Source organism: Phyllobates terribilis, unplaced genomic scaffold (assembly GCF_046119375.1).
Source record: "Phyllobates terribilis strain yellow unplaced genomic scaffold, ASM4611937v1 Scaffold_309__1_contigs__length_2245554, whole genome shotgun sequence".
In the NCBI taxonomy this organism is placed as follows: Eukaryota; Metazoa; Chordata; class Amphibia; order Anura; family Dendrobatidae; genus Phyllobates; species Phyllobates terribilis.
Window position 1 is genome coordinate 40,980 of NW_027363069.1, and position 21,431 is coordinate 62,410.

Sequence of the window (21,431 nt, forward strand, 5' to 3'; positions counted from 1 at the left end):
TTTTGTTATACACGTTTATTTCCTTTGCGTGTATTGGAACAACACAAGAAAACAGAGAGAAAAAGGCAAATTGAACATAATTTCACACAAAATAGGCCGGACAAAATTGTAGGTAAACAACTTTGTTTCAAGTATGTGAAGCTTGTTCAAACGCAGTTGTGGCAAGTAACAGGTGTGGGCAATATGAAAATCACAACTAAAACTAGATAAAAAAGGGAGAAGTTGATTCAATCTTTGCATTGTGTGCATATGTGTGCCACACTAAGTATGGAGAAAACAGAAAAAGGAGAAGAGAACTGTCTGAGGATTTGAGAACCCAAATTGTTGAAAAATATCAACAATTTCAAGGTTATAAGTCCATCTTTAGGGATAAGCATGTTCCTTTGTCCAAGGTACGCAGAATAATCAATAAATTTACAACCCATACAGTCAGATATGGTGGAGGTTCAAAGGTGTTTTGGGGTTGATTCTCTGCCTCTGGCACTAGGTGCCTTGACTGTGTGCAAGACATCATGAAATCTGAAGATTAGCAAAGGATCTTGGGTCACAATGTAGTGCCTAGTGTCAGAAAGCTGGATTTGCGTCCTAGGTCATGGGTCTTCCAGCATGACAATGACCCCAAACATACTTCAAGAAGCACCCAGAAAATGGATGGAAACAAAGTGCTGGAGAGTTCTGACCAGCAAGGAGTCTGGATCTAAATCCCATTGAACACCTGTGGAGAGATCTTAAAATTGCTGTATGGAGACAAATATTACAGTTTGAGAGTCCTCAGTTTTTGATACCATCTTTTCAGTTAGCCATTAGTCAGTAAGCTTTCGAGACTACTCAGGTCTCTTCATCAGACATAGTATAACACAAAATCTGAAGAGTCACATATTTATTCACAACATGGCACAGGAATAATGCAATAGATGAGACAAGTGATGTGAAGCAGAAATATCAGTTTTGGAAAGGGAGAAGAAGTTGTGGCCGTAAAAATAAGTGGCCACAAGTAGATCTATTCTTTTTGTCTTTTTTTGTGTGGCGATGAGAATTCATCCTTGTTCTAAGTTTTTGCCTTGTCTCCCCTACATACAGACCCCCAGTTGGACATTTGGTACATATAATTAAGTACATTAGATGTGATGCAGCTGAAAGTATCTGGGATCTTGTGGTCCTGATGTGAGTTGGGAATCTTTATCTTGTCCGTGGTCATTATAAATGGACAGGTTTTACATATACAGTGGATGAGGATGAATTTTGTAAGTTTCACCACAAAGGTGAAACTATCCTCCCGGTTAGTTTGCTTTCCCTCCCAGTACCTTTTCATTCTAACAATGATAGGTTTTTGAGAGATTATACTTGTTCCTTCTATTTTTTGTTCTCCTTAGCTTGACTTCTTCGCCCTATATGAATGTGTTTTTGTTTCTCATTCAGGGTTTTCGTATTTTACTTCATACTTTTCTTTCCCCTTGTTGACAGTGTGTTGCAGCCTCCCCTCTGGTTCCTCAGGAGGTACGAGAAACTCCTCAACGGCTTATTAAGGAGTTAGGTCAGTGGTGGTGTTTTTAGTTGTGCAGCTAGGGCCTTTCTTGTCTGTACAGAGACTAGTTGGGTGTAGTTGTGGCATTCTCCCCTGTGTGGGTTCTCCGGTGGTTATCAAGATTCGCTTTCTGGTTAAAACATTTCCCACATTTTGAACAAGAAAAAGGCTTCTTCCCTGTGTGAATTCTCTGATGTTTATTAAGATCTGATTTCTGTACAAAACATTTCCCACAATCTGAACATGAAAATGGCTTCTCCCTTGTGTGAGTTTTGTGATGTTTTATAAGAGTAGACTGCGCTGTAAAACATTTCCCACATTCTGAACATGAAAATGGCTTCTCTCCTGTGTGAGTTCTCTGATGGTTGATAAGAGTTGATTTCTCTGCAAAACATTTTCCACATTCTGGACATGAAAAAGGCTTCTCCCCTGTGTGAGTTCTCTGATGTGTGATAAGCTTTGATTTCTTTACAAAACATTTCCCACATTCTGAACATGAAAATGGCTTCTCCCCTGTGTGAGTTTTGTGATGTTTTATAAGAGTAGACTGCGCTGTAAAACATTTCCCACATTCTGAACATGAAAATGGCTTCTCTCCTGTGTGAGTTCTCTGATGACTGGTAAGAGTTGATTTCTCTGCAAAACATTTTCCACATTCTGAACATGAAAAAGGCTTCTCCCCTGTGTGAGTTCTCTGATGTTTGATAAGCTTTGATTTCTTTGCAAAACATTTCCCACATTCTGAACAAGAAAATGGCTTGTCCCCTGTGTGAGTTCTCTGATGTGCAATAAGAGCTGACTTCTCTGTAAAATATTTCACACATTCTGAAGAAAATGGCTTCTCCCCTGTGTGAGTTCTCTGATGTGTGATAAGAGATGATTTCTCTGTAAAATATTTCACACATTCTGAACAAAAAAAAGGCTTCTCACCTGTGTGAGTTCTCTGATGTTTGATAAGAGTTGATTTCTCTGTAAAACATTTCCCACATTCTGAACATGAAAAAGGCTTCTCCCCTGTGTGAGTTTTGTGATGCTTGATAAGATTTGATTTCTTTGCAAAACACTTCCCACATTCTGAACAAGAAAATGGCTTCTCCCCTGTGTGAGTTCTCTGATGTATATTAAGATGTGATTTCTGTGCAAAACATTTCCCACAATCTGAACATGAAAATGGCTTCTCCCCTGTGTGAGTTTTGTGATGCTTGATAAGATTTGATTTCTCTGTAAAACATTTCCCACATTCTGAACATGAAAATGGCTTCTCCCCTGTGTGAGTTCTCTGGTGCTCAAGAAAACTAGATTTCCGGTTAAAACATTTCCCACAATCTGAACATGAAAATGGCTTCTCCCCTGTGTGAGTTTTGTGATGCTTGATAAGAGTTGATTTCTCTGTAAAACATTTCACACATTCTGAACAGGAAAATGGCTTCTCTCCTGTGTGAGTTCTCTCATGCCTAACAAGATTTGATTTCTGATTAAAACATCTCCCACACTTGGAGCAAGAAAATCTATTCTTCACTGTGTGAATTTTTTGATGTTTGAGAAAAGACTTTTTGAGAGGAAAACTATTTCTATATTCTGAACGTGAAAATGGCTTCTTTGCTTTAGGAGCAGTTTGTTTTTTAATGCTTATTTTGTGAGTTTGATTTCCCTCAGTAGTCGGTAATGAATCAGAAGACAGGACTTGTTTCATAGGATCAGATGACAGATCTTTGCTGTGAAGGGATGATGGTAGATCTGGAGTAATGGCATTCACTTCAATTGTATCCTGTGGGATCTCAAGATCATCTGATATAAAAATCTCCTGTCCCTCTGATCTCCTGGTACAGTCATCTGCCAAGAATAAAACCAATTATTATTTTTTAATAAAAAATCCTTGAATTTTATATTTTTGAACATTTCTACTTAAACTGTCTGTAAATAAAGGCAAGTTATATAAAAAAAAAAAATTCATTTATTCACCAGGACAATGACCATCTAATAGAAAACCTCATAGGATGAACCAGTGGAGCGTGGTGTGCAACTGTTTGTTCATTCTGCCTCCCAAATATGGAGTAAAAGGCGCAGGCTCTGTCCAGCCACTAAGATTAGGTAGCCTGGGACCAGTAGTACCATCCAGTCTGGCAGTATGGGTGTGTGTGCTGTCCAGCTGGAGTAACCTACTCCCTGCTTCAGCCATTTGGAAAGCACCGCACCCTACTAAAGCTGGAAGCATATTGCCGGAAGCTGCCAGATCCAGCCTTGTTCTCCTCTGGTTCAGTCCTCTGTGATCAGCTCCCGGCTTGTGTATTTGCTTCCGGTTGTGACCTCGGCCCGTTTACTGACTACTCGTGTCTTCTGATTTTGTACTTTCTCTGCCCTCCTGGTTCTGGCTACCTGACTATTCTTATTCCCATCTCACTCCACAGAACAGCAGGTAACACTATGGCCCAAGCCTAGGGGTCTCTGTGTAAGTCCAGATCCATGTAGAGGGGTTAAAGGGTGATGAGCAAAGTCATTTGTGAAATCTGTAAAGAGGGTAGATAGTGACAAGCCTGTTTGTGGTGGCCATCTTTTGAGCTGCCAGGTGACCATGAACAGTGCCCCCAATACATTGCGTCTGCGAACTATTCCAGTTAAGATCTGCATTCAAATAGCTAAATGGCGCTCCTTCCCTTCTTACCCTGCCATGTGCCCAGACAGTAGTGTACAACCGTATAAAGGGGATTGTCAGATTCAAGAAAAGTTGGAAAATAATTTGTAAGGTCCATTTGTTTCCTATTATCCTTTGTGAAGAATTCCAGAATTATCACCACATAAAGTGACGCGGGAAGGGGTTAAATCAGAGGATTACGGAAGTCAAAAACTGTGAGTATAGACAATAAAACATCTACTGAAATGATCAAACTCAACAGTCTCCATCAGAGAAAAATGAGTAACTAGTGGTGAAACCTCTCTGGGGTAATTAGAGTCTGGGGCTCGGTGGCTCTTCATCATCTAAACTATCGTAAGGGACAATATTTTCTGTCACATGAGTGTCAAGAAGAAATATTAGACATTTAAAGTGAATTTTTTTACAATACTGCAGAGCTGAGGGGTCTTAAATTTAGATCTCGGGCATTTGGAAGAGGCAATGGAGATCTTTTTGAAAGACTACCAGGTAGTTACAGAGACACATAAGTGAGGCCGGCCGATTCCACCACAATCAAACTATCATACAGAATGAACTTGTAAAAAAAGAAAGAATATATGTAACATCCCCAACAACAACGTATGTATGAAGGGAAAAATCCAACACTAAACCGGAGTCGCACTCATTTATGGTGGACCATTGGAGGTATGATGAATCCTGACCAGAAGAGTAGAGAAAGTATTAGTGCCCCCATTTCAGGAGAGATTGTGCAGGAATCTGAATTCTTTAGGATTGAAAACATAATGGAATTTATGACGTGGAGTGAATCCATGAAACCAGGGCTCGAGCCATGCCACCACATCTCCTGCAGGCGTGAATAGATGTGTATTACAGCCATCAGCCACGCACAGCTTAGAGATACAGTTAGGTCCATATATATTTGGACAGGGACAACATTTTTCTAATTTTGGTTCTAGACATTACCACAATGAATTTTAAACAAAACAATTCAAATGCAGTTGAAGTTCAGACTTTCAGCTTTCATTTGAGGTTATCCACATTAAAATTGGATGAAGGGTTTAGGAGTTTCAGCTCCTTAACATGTGCCACTCTGTTTTTAAAGGGACCAAAAGTAATTGGACAGATTAAATAATTGTAAATAAAATGTTCATTTCTAGTACTTGGTTGAAAACCCTTTGTTGTCAATGACTGCCTGAAGTCTTGAACTCATGGACATCACTAGACGCTGTGTTTCCTTCTTTTGATGCTCTGCCAGGCCTTCACTGCGGTGGTTTTCAGTTGCTGTTTGTTTGTGGGCCTTTCTGTCTGAAGTTTAGTCTTTAACAAGTGAAATGCATGCTCAATTGGGTTGAGATCAGGTGACTGACTTGGCCATTCAAGAATATTCCACTTCTTTGCTTTAATAAACTCCTGGGTTGCTTTGGCTTTGTTTTGGGTCATTGTCCATCTGTAGTATGAAACGACGACCAATCAGTTTGGCTGCATTTGGCTGGATCTGAGCACACAGTATGGCTCTGAATACATAAGGAATTCATTCGGCTGCTTCTGTCCTGTGTCAGATCATCAATAAACACTAGTGACCCAGTGCCACTGGCAGCCATGCATGCCCGTGCCATCACACTGCCTCCGCCGTGTTTTACAGATGATGTGGTATGCTTTGGATCATGAGCTGTACCACGCCTTCGCCATACTTTTCTCTTTCCATCATTCTGGTAGAGGTTGATCTTGGTTTCATCTGTCCATAGAATGTTCTTCCAGAACTGTGCTGGCTTTTTTTTCATGTTTTTAAGCAAAGTCCAGTCTAGGCTTTTTATTCTTGATGCTTATGAGTGGCTTGCACCGTGCAGTGAACCCTCTGTAGTTACTTTCATGAAGTCTTCTCTTTATGGTAGATTTGGATATTGATATGCCTACCTCCTGGAGAGTGTTGTTCACTTGGTTGGCTGTTGTGAAGGGGTTTCTCTTCACCATGGAGATTATTCTGCGATCATCCACCACTGTTGTCTTCCGTGGGCGCCCAGGTCTTTTTACATTGATGAGTTCACCGGTGCTTTCTTTCTTTCTCATGATGTACCAAACTATAGATTTTGCCACTCCTAATATTGTAGCAATTTCTCGGATGGTTTTTTTCTGTTTTTGCAGCTTAAGGATGGCTTGTTTCACCAGCATGGAGAGCTCTTTTGACCGCATGTTTACTTCACAGCAAAACCTTCCAAATGCAAGCACCACACCTCAAATCAACTCCAGGCCTTTTATCTGCTTAATTGAGAATGACATAACGAAGGGATTGCCCACACCTGTCCATGAAATAGCCTTGGAGTCAATTGTCCAATTACTTTTGGTCCCTTTAAAAACAGGGTGGCACATGTTAAGGAGCTGAAACTCCTAAACCCTTCATCCAATTTTAATGTGGATACCCTCAAGCTGAAAGTCTGAACTTCAACTGCATCTGAATTGTTTTGTTTAAAATTCATTGTGGTAATGTCTAGAACCAAAATTAGAAAAATGTTGTCTCTGTCCAAATATATATGGACCTAACTGTATATCATGGCACAGGTGTAATGTTTTTTATGTAGTTTATCAAAATCCTGTTTGAAGTTAGTTGGTTTAAAAAGAAATTGAAAAGTCGGGATAAAGGGAAACTCTGTTGTTATTGTACAGAAATTTACACTTGTCCCTCACTGGACATTTAATGTTATCGATCAAAAAAGCAAACTTTGGCCAGAAAGACTGGACCGGGTCTTGTAGGGACCATATGAGCACATTCAGCAGCACAGAAGGGACAGAAGGTAGATTCACCCAATAAGATATCAGGGATCTAGGAAGCCAACAGCATCATTACCCTCCGCTTTCTCTTACAGTCCCATCATAATTTTTCTTCAAGTGATTTTCTCACTTGTCAGCACTTTCTACGTACGCTGTCATTTGGCTTTGTAGTTTACAGACTTGGGCAGGTAACGGTCAGCGTCTACTAATCCCAGGGGGTAGGTAGATCCTCCAGGTTGTAAGTTCTATAGAAAAGGGCTTTCACAATTACACAAAGTAAATTGAATATTTTCGGAAGGAGGAGAATGTTGTGGTCTAGCAGCAAAATGGTGATCACACGATTGTGATATGGCCGGACTACACCACCGATAAAGCATCCACAGCCGGTGACTGAGAAGAATCTGTGACTTCTCTGCATTTAGTGGTTACTACTCACCTGGGTAGTCATATGTAGGAATCTCCTCCTTACACCGCTCATCACCCCTCACATATGTCTCTGTAGTATTAATATGAGTCAGATCTTCACCCTGAAACAAATATTATAAAAGTCAAAGACAGATGGAGAAGTCACATGTGTGATCAGCTCTAATCCTGCCATCTCCACCGTTCTCATTATACAAGTATAAAACATATAATACTGGTGGATGAAACAAGACTGAGCACAAGACCTTCACAGCCGTCTACACATCATAGGGGAGATCTCATGACACCTTCTCTCCATCTACCTGATGATCCTGAGGAACATTGGGATCTTCTTGTTTACAGTCCTGTGGAAGAAGAGGACGGGGACATCTCTCTGGTGTCCTCTTACTGGATAGATCTGGAGGAAACACATACAGGGACTGAATTCATTCTTTCCATACAGATACTTATAGGCCGTGTGTATTTAGTCCTGTCTATTACCTGATGATGTGAGGGGTTGGGGAACCTCCATCATGATGTCCTTGTACAGATCTTTGTGTCCTTCTAAATACTCCCACTCCTCCATGGAGAAATAGATGGCGACATCCTGACACCTTATAGGAACCTGACACATACAATGATACCGTCATCCCCCGATCCCTTCATAGTATTACTGTATAATGTCCCAGCATTCCCAGCAGCGTCACCTCTCCAGTCAGCAGCTCAATCATCTTGTAGGCGAGTTCTAGGATCTGGTCATTGATGTCCTCATGTATCAGGGGGCGAGGTGGAGACCCCGTGATTAATCTCTGGTTATGGAGAGACACATTAATAAATCTCACTACAGACATTTCCAGAGTCCTCACCTCTCCAGTTCTGTCCATCTGTTATTCCCATAGATAAGAATGATGTAATGTGACGTCATCAGAATCTCTCACCTCTCCAGTAAGCCGGAAGAGGATCTCTAGGGTGAGGTGTAATATCCTCTCCACTATCTTGTCTCTGTCCATATCCATCTTTGATAGGTAAATCAGGAAAATTTTCTTATATAGAAGATCTTCACTGAGAGGATCCGGTATTGTAGAGACCTGAATTAGAAGAAGATGAGCCGATGTAACATCATAAAAATCCTGTGTAATAATGCAACTACTGAAGATAATAAGGGGAAACATACGAGGAGATTTATTATTTTAAATTTAGTTTTTTCTTTACATCTAGGAATAAAACCTTTATATTTTAGGCCACAGACAACAAGCAGTTTCTTCCTCGAAGTCTGCAGCTGAAAATGTTTCTCATAGACTCACCTTCCATAACGCTAATTCTCGTCTCATTTTCCGTCACTGGAATTGGCATTAGCAATAATGCAGGAGATATTTATTTCACGTGACATGAGAAATAACTACTTCATGATGAGGAAACATCTACTACGGATCTAAAACCATATTTGGAGACAGTCCGTCACTGACTACATCTCCACTGGCCGTCTGTATGAATGTTTCCAGTCTTCCCCGAACTGTAATCTTCTATCAAGTTACATCTCATGTCTGATTCACACACAGAAGTTTGAGGCTTTTATAAAAGCGGTTTTGTTTGCACAAATGCCGCGGACAGAAATTATTTGATACTAAAGTCTACATGTACAGTGTATTATGGGTTTTATTTCTAGCCTTAGGCTTTCCTATATTACAAGAAAAAAAAACATAAAAAAGCAGATATTAAAAGGTTTCAAAAGAAAATTTGCTCCAACAATTCTTGTAAAAAGAAAAAACATGCAAAAAGCAGAAGACACATTTTGCAATTTTTTAACATGTTATGAACTCTTTTGGGCACCAGAACATAGATGTACACCTCAGGGATGGCACAGGTGCGGCAGCAACAAAATCCCTGGCAGTTTAACCACTTGCTCCTGCAAAAAGCAAACATGGCATCTAAGAAGGTGTGACAGAGTTCAGCTGAATGCCCTCCTCCCTCAAGTACTGGGCCTGTAATATACAAAAGTCTATTAGGCCGGGCCAGAGGCAGAGTTCCATAACTTACTTTTTAACGCCTCCATAAACATTAGACTAAAGTTACATGGAAGCACTGATTTTGGTCGACTATATAATGTATTTGGGGACCTCCCTACAGATGCAGTCAGACATACAAACCACAGGAAAGCTGGAATATTTGTGTATGGGGGAGTCTGGAGGGATAGCCGTCTGCCAAATGATCGTTCAGCCAACACTTATCTCATGTGTATGGGGCAGTTAGTATTACACTGACAGGCAGTGATAATACACGGCACTACAGTAGTACAGTGCATCACATGAGCAATCAAAGGCTTCTGTGTTGAATGATCGCACTAATGAGAGTTATTTTAAAAAGTTTATAAAAAAGGTTTAAAAAAAAGTTTTAAAGTGAAAATATCACAGTTTTAGCAAAAATAAATATTTGTCACTATAAGGAAAACATGCATATAATGAGAAAATGGAGAGGGAGGTCGGCTCACTGTTTATTTAATGCACCTTGTCTGAAGAACACCGCATGGAGTCACCCTGGTCAGGGACTGTGAAGACCCAGGGTCTTCTGTTGGTGTAACGCTACTAAAACAACACAGGGTGAGGGTAAAACAGCATGGTAATACTTTATTGAACCACAAAGAAGACATTAAACATACAGAACAGTCCCAGCAAATACCCAAGATGGTACAACATTACACAGTCTCACCCTTCCTTCTCCGCCAGCCTGGGATAGAACAGCTGCGACTTTAGAGACTTCCAGTGCTGACTACCTCAACCAGTGGCCCTCCGCTTCAGGTGGGCTCCCACAGAGAGAAGGTAGCGGCAAGTTTAGGAAGTCAACAGTCCATTGAGGTACAAGACCAGGAGACCCGATGGTCCCATCCTGGCCTCTCCGAGAGTTTTCATGGGACCAGACGACCGGTGGGTCCCTCTTGGCAACTCCAAATGTCTCCATGGGTTCTAGGTGACTGGTGGGTCCCTCCTAGCAACACCAAAACAGCATATCCATGGGGCCAAGTGACTTTTTCGTCCTCTCCCGGACTTCCCAAAAGTATCCATGGTCTCTCTGATGGTTAATGGAGCAGATCTGAAACTTTCCAGTGAGGGCTGATACCCTTAGATTAGAAACATGTAGAATACAAATCTGTGTCTCTTTAGATGCCATACAATCCATCTACTTTGCTGAAGGATGTCTCCCATTCTCCTTCCAAAGTCCTTCTGATGTTCCGTGATTCTCTGTCCCAAATTTCATTCTGTCTACAGCACTACAGACATCCCTGTTTATATTTACATCTATGTGAGGTCATAAAGCCCAGGTAAAAGAGGTAAAGGTGCAGGGATCACTTATCATTGTTTGAGCTAATCTACTTACACAGTTGGTATCACAGGGGCTGTTGTAAATAAACTTTCTGCTGACTTAGTGCAATTTGTCATTATCACAGTAAACATGATTGTTTCCAAACGAACAGAATTCAGCATTCAGGGTTATACAAATACTATGACCTTTTTGATCAGCAAGAGAAATACAGTCCCTGACGAAGCTACTGTAGTAGCGATACACGTAGGTATCTATGCCCTACGTGTATCACTACTACAGTAGCTTCATCAGGGGTCGTATGTTTTTTAACCACTTGTGTGTCCCTACATGAAATAAAGTTGCTATTGTATTTATTATTTGTAGTAATTCTTATTATTTTTGGATGTGCATTATCTCACTGTGCAAGCTTTTCTCTACCTACTTCTTTATGTGCTTTGTTGCACAGTTACCATTGCACCCCGTATCATATTTCAGTGATTTAGATTGTGTGGTGCCGACTGCCAAATATCTTAATAGATTAATGTCTTCTAATACATTTTTTTTTAGGGGCCCTGACGTGCATCCCACGTATTGTAGTTAACTCTCTATACACTCTATTAAATAAATGACCCCCTATAGTGTTACAATTGATGAAATTGTGTACTGAAAATTGCTGTACCGTTAGGTTTTCTTCAAATGTGTCGGTTTTATTAACATAGTTGCATGCTTTACAGGGTGTATGTCCACATTTAAAAAACCCTTATAGGATAACCAAGTTACATTGCGTTTGATATTTGTTTCTTGCTTATTCCGCCTAGTGTATAAGCCTTTTTGGATCCAAAACTCAAACAAAATATGCAAAAGAATTTACAAAGTCTGGAGGATGCCATCTCAGACAGCAAAAAAACTACGTTTGAGAGAGATATCAAAGACTACGAGTCAAATTCAATTTACACATGGAAATGAAACAAACCAGGATCTACTGTTCAGAAATACAGGTCACACAATAAATTCAAAGGAAATAGAGGAGAGCGGAGGTCAGCTTCACAAATCCTAATGTGTCCATGGGTTCCTCTAATTATAATTCTCTGAGGACTTATCTGATGCATCAGTGGGATCAACTAAAGAAAGATGGAACAAAAATAAATTCTCAAGAACGCCCCACAATCCAGCACAAAACAATGAGCGGGCAGAAAGCTCAAACGTGCCCGGACATGTGCGTTCCACGCCGGAGGGCATCACGGTCTCCTACCTGCGCATGAGCATGTCCGGAAGCATGCGTTCCACGCCGGATCGCATATGGTATTGGATTGCATACCACCAACATAGAAAAATCCTATCTCTGAGATCAGCATCATGGGAGACTAAAAACAAGTACTGCACATCTTCCCATCATGTAATAGGCATGTAGATCTACTTTATCACTACAAAAAATATGGGATGGTGGCCCACAGTATATTCCTAAATGGTCAAATTTGACCTCTATTACACAATTAGAGATACACAAGGATCACCACACTTGTTAATGACGAAATAGTATAAGTGGAATATAATTGATAAGTAATAATTCTGATATAGAAGCTCAGATATCTCGGTGAAGTACAACAATATGTGAACCCCATTCACAGGAAACTGACTAGCAATGGGTAGAGCATAAAATCCAAAAATATAATCCAGAATGGGGCTGTAGTCACACAAAACAGGCATAGGAAATTTGCTCACTGAGTCCCTTAGGGGCTCGTGAATCCAGTCTAACAATCCACTCACTTTCCTTTCAGAGGATACATCTATTATGATCACCTCCTCTCACATTGGGTTTAACCACCTCAATGATACAAAAGGAGAGGTCTCCGGGTTCACCTCGATGTGCACTGTTCATGTGTCTCACTAATGGGATCTCCCGACCATGGCATATATCGCCCAAATGCTCCCCTACTCTCCTCCTAGACACCCTCTTGATCTTGTCTACATATTCTAGGGGGCAGGTGCATGTGGCCATATATACTAGTCCTGAAGTTTTACAGATGGAATAATCCCACTGGAAAAAGATTTTAACCATGGAGGAACTTGAGAAAGATTTACATGGTCTCATCCAATTACATGTACAACATTCTCCAGATCTAAAGAAACCGTAGATTCTTCTATCTAGCCAAGTCCCCTTGGGTGCAGTTTTTTTTATAGAAACTGTGCATGGTCCCTAATTGACCAACCCTTTCTGAAAGTTATTGTGGGAGTAGATTCCACAGCACCCTCAGGTCTGGGTCGACCACAAGTATATCCCAGTGTTTTCTGAGGATATGAAAGATACAGTCACTCTGATTGTCATAAGTTTTTCTTACTCGTGTAGTCCAATCTTCTTCTTGGTCTCTTGGATTGGTATGGAGGAGTGTCTCTTTCTCCCATTTTTCTGCAAACGATGATGCGGAATCGAAAATGTACCATGAGTACCCTTTATCCCTTAATCTGGTGTTCAGGTCTATTGCCTGTATATTAAAATCTGTGACATTCGAGCAGTACCTTCTCAACCGTAAAAATTGGCCCTTGGGTTTTCCTCTTTGTATGGGGATGGGGGTGGTGGTTATCCCACTTCAATAGTTTATTAGTGCTTGAAGGTTTATGGTAGATGAGTGTCCCTAGGGTCCCATTTCAATCTTTCTTGATCAGTACATACAGGAACGTCAACTGGTAATAATTGGTGTTGGTCTGCTCCTTTAAACAAAATGTACTTTTCAGGTTATCCCCCCAGCACCCTCACTTATCTTCCCTTCTTTTGAGGCCCACAGAGTCAGACTCTACCGGCCATTCTCCCTGCGAGTGGCGGTTGTGTATCGCCCTCCGGGCCCCTCCCGTCAGTTTGTGGATCATTTTGCCACTTGGCTTCCCAACTTTCTATGCTATGACATCCCCACCCTCATCATGGGAGACTTTAACATCCCAATTGGCGATTCAGTCTCCCCATCTGCCGCTCATCTTTTATCGCTAACTTCCTCCTTCGGCCTTTCACAGCTTACTAATTCTCCTACACATGATGGAAATACTCTTGACCTGATCTTCGCCCGGCTCTGTTCAATATATGACTTTACTAACGCTCCTCTTCCGCTCTCTGATCACAACCTTCTTTCATTCTCTGTCAAGAACTGTCCCCCTGCTCAAGACACCCCCACTTTCCACACTTACAGAAATATACAATCCATTAACACCCAGAAATGTATGAAAATGTTGCAAACATCATTGGCTCCAATCTCCTCCCTCACATGTCCTGACTCTGCACTGAAGCATTATAACGAAACATTGCAATGCTCCCTGGATGAAGCTGCACCTCCTACACAGAGAACAACTCGGCGCAGATGAGGACAACCCTGGAACACGCTTCTCCAGCGGTGCTCCACGTGCGCTGAACGGCTGCGGAGAAAATCTAATCTGCCCGAAGATTTCCTCCATTATAAATTTATGCTTAAAACCTATAACTCCGGCCTTCACCTCTCCAAACAAACCTACTATAATAAACTCATCATCTCACGGTCCAATAATCCTAAACGACTCTTTGACACGTTTCACTCTCTCCTCAATCAAACAGCACAAGGCCCGACCACCGACCTCAGCGCTGACGATCTGGACAATTATTTCAAAGAAAAAACTGACCATATCAGACGGGAAATTTTCTCCCAAACCTCACATGTAATGCATGCTCCTCCCTCCCACACTGCATCTTGCTCATTTTCTGACTTCGAACCAGTCACGGAAGAAGAAGAAAAAAAACATCCCTGGACGAGAACTGTGATGCTAACTACAGACCTGTCTCCAATCTTCCCTTTATCTCTAAACTCCTGGAACGCCTTGTCCAGTCCCGTCTGATCCGCTATCTCTCAGATAACTCTCTTCTTGACCCTTTACAATCTGGTTTCCGCTCTTTACATTCTACTGAAACTGCCCTCACTAAAGTCTCTAATGATCTACTAACAGCCAAATCAAATGGGCACTACTCCCTGCTGATTTTCCCAGATCTCTCTGCATCATTCGACACTGAAGATCAACAGCTCGTCCTCACTATGCTAAGCACTATCGGCCTCAAGGACACCCTTCTCTCTAGGTTCTCCTCCTATCTCTCTGACCTCTCATTCACTGTGTCTTTTGCTGGCTCCTGCTCCTCTCTCCTTCCCCTTATTGTCGGGGTTCCTCAATGATCAGTCCTAGGCACCCTTCTTTTCTCCTTATACATCGCTCCTATGGGACAATCAGCAGATTCCGTTTTAAGTACCATCTCTATGCTGATGACCCAATCATACACCTCTTCTCCAAACATCACCCCTGACTTATTACAAAACACCAGTGATTGTCTTTCTGCTGTGTCTAACACTATGTCCTCCCTCTATCTAAAATTGAATTTGTCAAAAACTGAACTACTCGTATTTCCTCCCTCCACTAACCTACAGTACAGACCAAAAGTTTGGACACACCTTCTCATTTAAAGATTTTTCTGTATTTTCTTGACTATGAAAATTGTACATTCACACTGAAGGCATCAAAACTATGAATTAACACATGTGGAATTATATACTTAACAAAAAAGTGTGAAACAACTGAAAATATGTCTTATATTCTAGGTTCTTCAAAGTAGCCACCTTTGGCTTTGAGGACTGCTTTGCACACTCTTGGCATTCTCTTGATGAGCTTCAAGAGGTAGTCACCGGAAATGGTCTTCCAACAATCTTGAAGGAGTTCCCAGAGATGCTTAGCACTTGTTGGCCCTTTTGCCTTCACTCTGCGGTCCAACTCACCCCAAACCATCTCGATTGGGTTCAGGTCTGGTGACTGTGGAGGCCAGGTCATCTGGCGTAGCACCCCATCACTCTACCTCTTGGTCAAATAGCCCTTACACAGCCTGGAGGTGTGTTTGGGGTCATTGTTCTGTTGAAAAATAAACGATGGTCCAGCTAAACACAAATCGGATGGAATAGCATGAAGCTGCAAGATGCTGTGGTAGCCATGCTGGTTCAGTATGCCTTCAATTTTGAATAAATCCCCAACAGTGCCACCAGCAAAGCACCCCCACACCATCACACCTCCTCCTCCATGCTTCACAGTGGGAACCAGGCATGTAGAGTTCATCTGTTCACCTTTTCTGCATCGCACAAAGACACGGTGGTTGGAACCAAAGATCTCAAATTTGGACTCATCAGACCAAAGCACAGATTTCCACTGGTCTAATGTCCATTCCTTGTGTTCTTTAGCCCAAACAAGTCTCTTCTGCTTGTTGCCTGTCCTTAGCAGTGGTTTCCTAGCAGCTATTTTACAATGAAGGCCTGCTGCACAAAGTCTCCTCTTAACAGTTGTTGTAGAGATGTGTCAGCTGCTAGAACTCTGTGTGACATTGACCTGGTCTCTAATCTGAGCTGCTGTTAACCTGCGATTTCTGAGGCTGGTGACTCGGATAAACTTATCCTCAGAAGCAGAGGTGACTCTCGGTCTTCCTTTCCTGGGGCGGTCCTCATGTGAGCCAGTTTCTTTGCAGAACTTGATGGTTTTTGCAACCGCACTTGGGGACACTTTAAAAGTTTGCCAAATTTTTCAGACTGACTGAGCTTCATTTCTTAAAGCAATGATGGCCACTCGTTTTTCTTTACTTAGCTTTTTTCTTGCTATAATACAAATTCTAACACTCTATTCAGTAGGACTATCAGCTGTGTATCCACCAGACTTCTGCACAACACAACTGATGGTCCCAACCCCATTTATAAGGCAAGAAATCCCACTTATTAAACCTGACAGGGCACACCTGTAAAGTGAAAACCATTTCCGGTGACTACCTCTTGAAGCTCATCAAGAGAATGCCAAGAGTGTGCAAAGCAGTCATCAAAGCAAAAGGTGGCTACTTTGACGAACCTAGAATATAAGACATATTTTCAGTTGTTTCACACTTTTTTGTAAAGTATATAATTTCACATGTGTTAATTCATAGTTTTGATGCCTTCAGTGTGAATGTACAATTTTCATAGTCATGAAAATACAGAAAAATCTAAATGAGAAGGTGTGTCCAAACTTTTGGTCTGTACTGTACCTGTGCCCAATATTGCCACTTCAGTTTGTGGCTCCACCATTACTCCCCAGCAACCAGCAACAAGCCCACTGGTTTGTCTTGGGGTCATACTCAATTCAGATCTTGTCTTCACACCTCACATCAAATCACTTGCTCGCGTCATCTACACCTCAAAAACATCTCTAGAATCAGAAATTTTCTTACCTTTGACTTTGTAAAAACTCTCACTGTAGCTCTTATTCATTCTCCTCTGGACTATTGTAACTCTTTACTAATCAGTCTCCCTCTTTCTAAACTCTCCCCTCTTCAATCCATCCTGAATGCAGCAGCCAGGATCATATTCCTCACCAACCGATACACCAATGCCTCTTCCCTGTGCCAGTCATTGCACTGGTTGCCCATCCAATACAGAGTTCAATATAAACTTATCACTCTCACCCACAAAGCGCTCCATGCTTTAGCATCCCCCTACATCTCCTCCATCATCTCAGTCTACCACCCTACACGTGCCCTCCGTTCTGCTATGAACTTTAAACTAAAATCCTCCGTAATAGGAACCTCACACTCCCGTATCCAAGATTTCTCGCGTGCTGCACCAATTCTTTGGAATGCAGTACTCAGGACAATTCGATTAATTCCCAATACCCACAGTTTTAAGCGTGCCATAAAAACCCATTTCTTTAGACTGGCCTATCACCTCAACACACTTATCTAACTGTCCCAGTTTGGCCCATATTAAAATTTTCTTCAAAATCATGCTCATACCATCCAAATGTAGCACCCCGAGGGCTCGGCTGCTACAGGGGTATTGCACCTCAAACCAGAGGTGTGATATTCCACTCCCGGGTAAGGATGGAGTGTGGACCAGGACTCGGTAGGCTGCATGCACCACACACACCCCATTTCCGAGGGACAGCTCAACGGTGCTCCCACTAGACAGAAGTGCAGGCACGACAGCATCTGTCCCTGGCTGGAGTGGGGAGGGGAAAGTACACCCAGTGGTGTAGGAGCAGATAGGGGTGGGTCTCTGGGCATAGGCAGGAGCCCATTGGTTGCTAGTCACCTGGGCTCGGGTGTTAGAAGGAGGTATAAAAGGTGGGCACCATCTTAGATCAGTGTTCAGTCCGGGGAGTGCAGTCTGAGGAGAAGACAGGAAGCAGAGCCTCTGCATGGGCTCTGCTCCGCAGGCAGGCCTTGTCAGGAGGCTGGAGCCTGAGAGAGAGAGAAAGGAGAAGGAACAGAAAGGAAAGTAAGATAGGAACTGGAACAGAGGAGGAAGGAAGCAAGGAACAGGAACACAGAGAAAGGCCCAGAGACCAGAGTGAAGAAGGAACCCTAAGAACCCACGAGATAACGGGTGAAGGGTTGGCAGAGCAGGGTACCGGAACCCAAATTGGTGGAGGCGACTAATCCTCAGCCAAAACCGGAGGTTGTGACCACATCTTGGTGCGACCCCTCACTACATCCACCAGGAAAGCATACCACATAGGGTCAGGGAAACCGGAGAGAGGTTTCGCCAACAGAAGGCCCGAGGAAGCTGGACAAAGGTGGGTCACTGGTGGGGACGGCCAGAGAAAGGAAGAGAAGGGAGCCCTGTGCCACACTCTGGAATTGCTTGGGAGTTGACCGATTCCCTCACCTGGTGGACGCAGCACGACTTGGGCAGTCATCGCCTGCAGCATTGACACGAATAACAACTGTGAGTAAAGCATTGGAAACTGCAATTACAAGTCTCTGTGTTTCATCGCCGCACCAGCACCATTAGTATTGGGACGCTCACACCATCACTACCATCATCTACTCTAGCTGCCCTGAGGCAATACTTCTCCCGTGGGGAGTTATCCCATTCTTGGCTGCGCATATAACATTAGCCTCAGCGGTCTGCAGCGCAGCGGCGATCCCCACTGACCGCAATCCACGGGTGGCGTAGTCGGACAATTACAATACAAGTAGACTGCCACTGGTTTGACCACCCTGGGCACGGACCAGGTCACCGCCACACGGAGACTACAACCCCCAGCATCCTACAAAAGGCCCGGTTCCGGGTTCCCAGCACAGGCCCAGGGGGCGCGTCACATGCAGTGATTAGCCTCTGTCTGTACTGTACACATACTGGCAGGCGACCAGTTCATGTAGTGTTATGTACTTACCCTATTTACTATATTATAGCTGTATTATAGAATATATGTACATTTTACCTTTGTGTCCCCCCTATTTGCTTATAGACTGTAAGCTTGCGACCCTCACTCCTTTTAATATTTGAGTTATGCTTATTCTGTAAAGTCTGTATTGTCTGTACAAGTCCCCCCTAAAATTGTAAAGTGATGTGGAATATGTTGGTGCTATAAAAATAAAAATTATTATTATTATAATTAAATTCAGATGTAAATCTAAAGCCCACTCTATTGATGCGGAGTTCCCCGACAAATCTTCCATGAAGTCATTATGTCTGCTACACTCGACTGATCTCGATTTCAAGAAACGTCTTACTCCTCTGATACCATCCTCAGGCCGTATATTACTGTAAAAAGCCTCGATATCTAGTAAGGCCGGCTGCTCCCCTACATGCATGTATACATGCTCGAGGGTATACATGGAGGGGAGCAGGCAAAGGGAAAACCAACTCCAGAGGGATTATTCCAACTGCAAAACCGGTACTGTGGGGGCATCATACATCCTGCATAAGGGGCATAATGGGGGCATTACACTGTGTGGGGGCATCATACATCCTGCATAAGGGGCAAAATGGGGGCATTACACTGTGTGGGGGACATCATACATCCTGCATAAGGGGCATAATGGGGGCATTACACTGTGTGGGGTCATCATACATCCTGCATAAGGGGCATAATGGGGGCATTACACTGTGTGGGGGCATCATACATCCTGCATAAGAGGCATAATGGGGGCATTACACTGTGTGGGGGGATCATACATACTGCATAAGGGGCATAATGGGGGCATTACACTGTGTGGAGGCATCAAATATACTGCACAAGGGGCATAATGGGGGCATTACACTGTGCAGGGGCAACATACATCCTGCATAAGGGGCATAATAGGGGCATTACACTGTGTGGGGGCATCATACATCCTGCATAAGGGGCATAATGGGGGCATTACACTGTGTGGGGGCATCATACATCCTGCATAAGGGGCATAATGGGGGCATTACACTGTGTGGGGGCATCATACATCCTGCATAAGGGGCATAATGGAGGCATTACACAGTGTGGGGGCATCATACATCCTGCATAAGGGGCATAATGGGGGCATTACACATCCTGCATAAGGGGCATAATGGGGGCATTACACTGTGTGGGGGCATCATACATCCTGCATAAGGGGCATAATGGGGGCATTACACTGTGTGTGGGCATCATACATCCTGCATAAGGGGCATAATGGGGGCATTACACTGTGTGGGGGCATCAAACATACTGTATAAGGGGCATAATGGGGGCATTACACTGTGTGGGGGCATCATACATCCTGCATAAGGGGCATAATGGGGGCATTACACTGTGTGGGGGCATCATACATCCTGCATAAGGGGCATAATGGAGGCATTACACAGTGTGGGGGCATCATACATCCTGCATAAGGGGCATAATGGGGGCATTACACAGTGTGGGGGCATCATACATCCTGCATAAGGGGCATAATGGGGGCATTACACATCCTGCATAAGGGGTATAATGGGGGCATTACACTGTGTGTGGGCATCATACATTATGCATAAGGGGTATAATGGGGGCATTACACTGTGGGGGTCCCGTACTCTGAGAACAAGACGTTTCCTCCCTTCCTGTCTCCATAGTTGGGTCGTATGTATCTATTACAGGAAACAGAACAGAAACCTTATGATTCTTATAAAGGGGCAACACAAAACCCCAAAAGAGTCTCCGTGCTGAAGGGGTTAATGCCCCCTGCTGCCAGTAATGGGGTCTCCACATACCTCCACGGTAGCGTCTAGATTGGAGTTGATCTCCTGAGGGGGAGGAGTGATTTCATTCTATCATGACGTCACCGGAAGGGGCGGGGCTTCTCAGTCCAGTGGACGCTCTTCCACTTGCAGCTGTAGCAGTGCACATTGTGCCGGGACCGGAGGATGGTGATGAGGAGCTCGTGTTCAGCGTTGTGCTGTGAGGACTGAGGTGGGGGAACTGACCATGTGAATAAATGCTGTGGAGGCATAAAGGGGGCTGTGTGGGTGGTGTGAGGAGGCATGGGGTATGTAGAGGGACATCCAGGGGGCTGTGTGGCTGGTGTGAGGAGGCATGGGGTATGTAGAGGGACATCCAGGGGGCTGTGTGGCTGGTGTGAGGAGGCATGGGGTATGTAGAGGGACATCCAGGGTGCTGTGTGGCTGGTGCGAGGAGGCATGGGGTATGTAGAGGGACATCCAGGGGGCTGTGTGGCTGGTGCGAGGAGGCATGGGGTATGTAGAGGGACATCCAGGGGGCTGTGTGGCTGGTGCGAGGAGGCATGGGGTATGTAGAGGGACATCCAGGGGGCTGTGTCGCTGGTGTGAGGAGGCATGGGGTATGTAGAGGGACATCCAGGGGGCTGTGTGGGTGGTGCGAGGAGGCATGGGGTATGTAGAGGGACATCCAGGGGGCTGTGTGGGTGGTGTGAGGAGGCATGGGGTGTGTAGAGGGGCATCCAGGGGGCTGTCTGGCTGGTGCGAGGAGGCATGGGGTATGTAGAGGGACATCCAGGGGGCTGTGTGGGTGGTGTGAGGAGGCATGGGGTGTGTAGAGGGACATTCA

General features: G+C 43.6%; 1 protein-coding gene across 1 annotated transcript; it reads right to left on the reverse strand.

The window, feature by feature from the left end:
* LOC141220992 (uncharacterized) lies at positions 1 to 20,726 on the reverse strand. The gene is made up of 7 exons (XM_073666440.1): positions 20,618 to 20,726; positions 8,264 to 8,413; positions 8,033 to 8,134; positions 7,827 to 7,950; positions 7,649 to 7,743; positions 7,360 to 7,450; positions 1 to 3,358 (listed from the first exon to the last, which is right to left on the reverse strand). Exons 2-7 carry the CDS (start codon positions 8,339 to 8,341, stop codon positions 1,590 to 1,592), a joined length of 2,259 nt encoding a protein of 752 aa, XP_073522541.1. The 5' UTR covers positions 8,342 to 8,413; positions 20,618 to 20,726; the 3' UTR covers positions 1 to 1,589.
* Positions 20,727 to 21,431: the final 705 nt, after the last annotated feature.

What these genes read in the sequence shown, in the direction of transcription:
- LOC141220992 (XM_073666440.1), bottom strand. Translation starts at nt 8,341, where the DNA reads ATGGATATGGACAGAGACAAGATAGTGGAGAGGATATTACACCTCACC. An exon ending in ATGTTCCTCAGGATCATCAG is followed by an intron (nt 7,451 to 7,648) that starts GTAGATGGAGAG and finishes TATTTGTTTCAG; the next exon opens with GGTGAAGATCTGACTCATAT. An exon ending in TCCTACATATGACTACCCAG is followed by an intron (nt 3,359 to 7,359) that starts GTGAGTAGTAAC and finishes TATTCTTGGCAG; the next exon opens with ATGACTGTACCAGGAGATCA.